This window comes from Pleurodeles waltl, chromosome 2_2, assembly GCF_031143425.1.
Source record: "Pleurodeles waltl isolate 20211129_DDA chromosome 2_2, aPleWal1.hap1.20221129, whole genome shotgun sequence".
NCBI classification, from domain to species: domain Eukaryota; kingdom Metazoa; phylum Chordata; class Amphibia; order Caudata; family Salamandridae; genus Pleurodeles; species Pleurodeles waltl.
The window spans coordinates 519,107,982-519,113,981 of record NC_090439.1 but is presented as its reverse complement, the minus strand read 5'-3'; the positions used below and the strand labels follow the sequence as shown (position 1 = coordinate 519,113,981).

The following is a 6,000-nucleotide window of genomic DNA, read 5'->3' as shown; positions in this document are numbered from 1 at the left end:
GCTTCATTTGTAAAACATATAAGTGGAGGGACACAATGATTTTTAGAATCCTACTGCTGGCATTGCTGATAGCGGGGTTGCCAAATACTGAGGCTTTGGCCATCTTCATTCTACACCATGCCTCTTTCTTCTACCATCCTCCTCTTCCAGTCTCTTTATCCTACTATTGAAGATTCATCTTCATCTACAAGTTCTCCTTTTGGCATTGTATTCCTTTGTTCTACTCCTCCTTCTTCACTTTTCTGCCTTTCCCTCTCTTTCTCTCAGTCAAGGTCTTATTGTGAAAAGTCACCTAAAGACAAAGGACCTGATTTAGATCTTGGCAGCCTTTTCGGGTTCACCGATGACATGGCTTGGCGGTATGACTGCCAAGATCTAAATCAGGCCAAACGTTCAACAGACATCTTACATCAGGAAGAGGTACTGAGCTGGGCTGCTGCTCATGCATTCAGGATGACTACTGGCTTCCCTCCTGGTGATGCTGGGCCACTGTTCAAACACTGAGGCCCATATTTATACTTTTTTAGCACCGGATGTGCTTCAATTTTTTACGCAAAACAGGCACAAACTTACAAAATACAATTGTATTTTGTAAGTTTACGCTGTTTTAGCATAAAAAAATGATGCAAATGTGGCTCTAAAAAAGTAGAAATATGTACCTGAGTGTGCACAAAGGCTCCTCTTCTGTTGCTACTCGGCCACTTGTTAAACATTCATCTTGTCTGATGGCACTTTTGCTGCTGCTGGGCCACTGCTCACAAACTGAATGTGCCCAGTATTTCTTCGCTTGCTGTTACCAGGCTGTTGCTCGTAAACTAAATGCATCCAGAAGCTCCCATGATGAGGCAACACATGCTCCCATCAGGCCCTCGTGTAAAAATCAGAGAGCCCTGCAGCTGTTCTTCTGCAGTGGCAAAGCCAATAGTTCAGTCTTTTTTTCCTTTTATTTGAACGTGAAAGCCAAACTTACTGGCTTTGCCAATAATTGTTTACAACAGTGCATGTATTTAATGAGTTCATAGTAGGATTTTAATAGTATCCATAATTTAGCTTAATTTACGTCTAAATGCAAGGTTAGGGCTATAGCCAATGAGCTTTGAAAGTCCAGTAAAACTGTGATGCCATTGTACAGAATATGCATTTTGACAAAGGAAATGTATAATCTGTGCTAGGTCTTATTTTATGTTAAGAAACAAACTTTTAATACAAGCCATTCCCCAAAAGTAGAAGTCTCCAGGTATCATTTAAATTCAGTTCCACTAGGTATTTTTGACTAATGGCTATCATCCATAAATAAATATAAATGTCTAAACATGTTTGAACTAAATAATAACCCATACATTTGTGAATCAATCAGATATTGAACACACAGCTCGGTTTGGGTTTGTCGATATTTTCAGTATGAATATCTAATAACAAATAGTGCAAGAGGGAAGAACACATTCAATTATAAACCCATGTGTTGTTTATTCACTTTTTGTTTCACTGATTCATGTTTGGAGAACCTCATGAGCCTATTAGCAACTCCTCCAATCCCAAGGTTATTGTTAAAACATGCAAACAACATATATGTTAGACACTAGTCTTAAACTGGATACTGAGATTAAAAATACATTATTTCAAAACGAATCTTTAGAAGTGAGAAAAACGTGACAGTAATAAGTGCACAAAAATGCCAGAGATGTAGTAATGACATGGCCATCCTCCTATTATTATGTATATGCAGACATGTTATATGATTTAGGCCTCTTACATTAATTTTTTATAACGCCATTGCATTTAAAAATAGTACCAAAAAGTCACAATAGTATAAGCATATGCAACTGGTGCCAATATTTAGTAAGAATTCATCACTGCTTCAATAACAATCTGGAAAAGGCGTTTTTGAAGCTACTGTGACACAAAGGGTAGAGAAATGGATTAATGAAAGAATTGAACCACAAAAGCCAAAAGGCAATTTCATACCAATAGGGCTCTATGCAAGCACCATGACAGGCAGATCTTATCACCATTAAGACTGAGTATGGTGTCCAGCAGACAGAAAATAGGCAGACTATGATGGAAAGAGACTTCGCAATTTGTATGTCCTTAGATGCTCTTATGTGTGATGAGCCATTTAGGTTGTTGGATTTAATATGGTTGATGTTGAGCACCCTTGATGGAGGATTTGTGTTACTCCTCTTTGAAGAACATAAAAAAGCTGACATTTTTTCCTTCAGGGATACACTGGGACATCTTGAAGTATTCAAGGGGGAAGGTAATTCTGTTATGTTTTCAGAGCCCTGTTGAAGTTTTACAAAGAATAAAGAGTCTGGTTGCGGAGTGGCGGGGTTTGGAAGAATTGTGTTCCTTGTTAGAGGTTGACAACCCCGTCTTTTTTTACTGCTTTCTTTAACTTTCCAACAAATGATTAAGTTAAAATAGCTGACAAGGACGGCTGGTATTATGAGAGAGCATAGTGAAAGTACAAGCAAAAAATTCCAGATGCTATTAAACTCATAAAAACAGGCATCTGTCGGAACAGTGCTTTCTCCAATAATGTACTCCCAGAAAATGATTGGCGGGCAGTACAAAGTGATGGAGCACATCCAAGCACAAAGTATTTTCTTCAGAGCTTTGTGTGACATTTGCTGTTGAATTCTGTACTCCACCTGAGGGGAGAAAAGGTTATTTTAAAAAAAGGAAGCAATATCTTTAAATTTTTATAACTGCTAAAATACATCTACTTACATTTTAAGGGTCTATGGTGAATCACATATATCCGTTATAGTTAAAATGTTGTTCAGATTAGCACTTAAGGCCTGCTTTAGATCTTGGCGGAGGAAGTACTCTGTTACAAACATAACAGATATTCCGTCTGTCTTCTGACGATCCCCATAGGATATAATTGAATCACTATAAGGCTGACCGGACATCCGTCACTTTTGTGAGGCGTATTCCCCTCACCGACATCCAAATCAGGCTCTATTTAGAATTTGGCAGAGGGGGTTACTCCCTCACAAATGTGGCAGATATTCCTTCTGCCGTATTATGATTCAATTACAGCCTATGGAGATCGTAATGCGGCGGATGAAATATCCATCACGTTTGTGACTGAGTCATCCACCAAACTCTAAAGCAGGCCCTAGCTTTTATAATGAATCTCAAGCAAAACCCAGGAAACATGATATTGCATACGTTTTGAAAGAAAGCGCCTTCTCACATTCTAATAAACCACACATGTTCATCTTCACCTGACTCCCACAGGCTTGGGGGCAGGCAGCGGCAGTTATCAACATCCTTGACAATGTACATTCGTTACAAATTACTACACGTCCCAAGTTTCTTGACCTCTTGGGAAAGAGAAGTTAGCATCAACAGTTACCTATAAAGTCTCAAGGAGTGCGAGTGCAAAGTTGACATTCACAGACTTAAAAGATACATCAAGCACGCAATTAGATGAGTCTATAAGTGATGAATTCTTGAAAGATACAGACATTGCGATATTTCGTATCACAGTGTTCCGAGATCTGTATAATATTCACTGGACACTTTTTTCTTTTACAGAAACTACCGGTCTCCAGCGCCACTAGCAAACTGGGTTTGAGAGAGGATGATACATGTGGCAATAGTAACTCATCCTAAGGCACCTTAGTAAATGTGCTGTAAAACGATGCATGACTTGTTCAATTTTCAAAATTATTTCTTTGCTCTGAGAGGGCAAGAATAAACTTCAATTGGCTACCAATCTTACGTTCAGATGAACAAACATTACAATTAAGAGGCATCAGAGGCAATTTCGTGTAGAAGGCCAAATTGATCACCGAAATGATCATTTTAAGTGTATGAAAGAGTAGTAACTCCCCAAGCATTTTGAAGACATAGAAACAGTTTTATCAAAAAAAGTTGTGCTTCTACCATTTTCGATGGCAGATAGGGAGACATATTTTGAAAAATGTACATAGACTGGCATTTTTTTAATTACAACGTCATTGTCACATGCTTTCTTTTATTTGTCTTTAGCATATTGTAATTTATTGGGTTATTCTCTCTAACCCACTTTCATGTCCTCATGTATTGCCACACTTGTATTATTTGTTTCTTGTAATCCAGTCCTGCCCTGTTTTGGAGCCCAATCTTATAAACTGGCTTGTTTATTTCTGTTTTAACCCCTTTAACATTTTTTTATTTGATTGTAGCAATTAGGAAGTGGGGGCCTAACATGTGAATGTACTTATTGTTCGTAGTGATATGTAGGTGCAGTGTTTTATTTCATTCTGTAAATGTTTTTAAATTCCTTCTATTTCAAAGTAAATGAATACAATAGACAATAAAAAAAATTATAATGCTTTTTAAACCTCTTAAAGTCGCATCCTAAAGTTGGTGGATGTTTAGCACCATATGCCATGCATAGAAGACAAATTGCTCTGATTGTAAAATGTCTGTTTTTCGTGAACGGCATAAAGGCCCGTTTGGCAGCTATATAGGTTATTTGAAAAAGTGTATTTAAAATGGGATTTTGAAAATGTATTTTAAAAGGGCTTCAGGACCACCCTGAACGGCCTTGCATTTTATGACCAGGTATTTGAATGTTATGCTTTATCTCCTGTGGCCCGGGGACTGCTTTAAGAATTAGATTTATGTGAATGAACTGGTCTCCAATTGTCCCAACAGCTATAGTCCTTTGATGGACTGGAGACTAAGGACTAGGAGAGAACTTTAAGAACGTGGGTTATTAGTAGGTATGAATGTGGGTCCTTTACAAGTAATATGTCTGCAGCCTTCTTTTGACTGGGAACCAAGTACCCCTTTGTAACAATTCACACAATCGGGGTGGCTACACAGAAATGTCCAAGAGCTAATCATGGTAAGTAGTGTGGGCTAGTGACACAGACCTCAAGCCTGCAACAAACAGTCAATAAATCATAGTCCAACCTATGTGCTACACGACAGCAAGCGAAAACACCTTTGATGACTTCCTCTAAATGTGTACACCATATTACACTAAGACAAGCCCTGAACTCTTAAAACCACACTGTACAACCAATGAAAAACAGAATATCATGGAGTGCATTTATTAAACGTCAGGCCTACTTTCCTACTTATTTTGCCAGAGTGTCAGCATAACAAAAGAAGCAGAAATATATAACCAACAGTCCATTCGACAATATTACACCAGTGCAAAATTGAACTACTTTCAGGAACACAATATAAGGTACAACCTTTGTCATTAATTATAAAGCCTTTTACCACTGAATATTGACTACTATGAGTCTTCTTCTATCTGAACTAACTGGCAAGCATCCTCAAGATCCAACAAAGGTCTCTATGCTCTATAGCAATAACCCAAGAGCACTAGCTCCAGAAAGACGTAACCCTTTTTTGAAAAGTCTCTCCAGGTCACTATTTTCACCACTTGGATTACATAGGATAGAATCTTTAACTTGAAGAGGGGGTTCCTGTAGGGGTCGCTGATCTCCAGGTAGCCCCAAACCACTTGTCAAAACATAGAAATACATATGCAAATTCTGTCACTGCATCCAACAGGATTCTGGGGTGGTCCTTTGCCCAGAGGCAATGTTTTATTCTTCCTCTTTTTTCATTGAGCTTCCTCTACTTTTTGTTTACTACAGAGGGTCTCTTTTGCTGTATTCATTGGGGATGAAAAGGGAGCCCCACAATACTGACAGTCCCTGCTGTTCTGCATTTGTGATGGCGCTAGTTAACTCAATCTAATCCTGTCCAGGGTCTGCGCTAGTGGAAATCTCCTCCTTGGGTGTGTGAGAGCAGAGTTTTGTCATAAATATTTTGTCTTTACATACTTATACCCATATATTAACGTGTGACTTAATTTGATCATAATATTCTGTTTATGAAAAATGTGACCTACTTAATGGCCGCCAACAAGTAAAAGGCCTACATTTGTTTTCCTATTCTAACCTAACATTAAGATTAAATTATTCTGTCTCTTAAAGAGCATGTTCTTTGCTAAAATAAATGCTGAAATAAAATGAGTATTTT

At 38.1% G+C, this 6,000-nt stretch overlaps 1 protein-coding gene across 1 annotated transcript in view; it reads right to left on the bottom strand.

The window, feature by feature from the left end:
* Window positions 1-1,774: 1,774 nt before the first annotated feature.
* HRH4 (histamine receptor H4) overlaps window positions 1,775-6,000 on the bottom strand; it is a 235,389-nt gene continuing 231,163 nt past the window's right edge. The window contains exon 3 of the mRNA XM_069219203.1: window positions 1,775-2,651. Coding sequence (XP_069075304.1) covers window positions 1,851-2,651 — 801 coding nt within the window. The 3' untranslated portion in view covers window positions 1,775-1,850. The remainder of the gene's footprint in view (window positions 2,652-6,000) is intronic.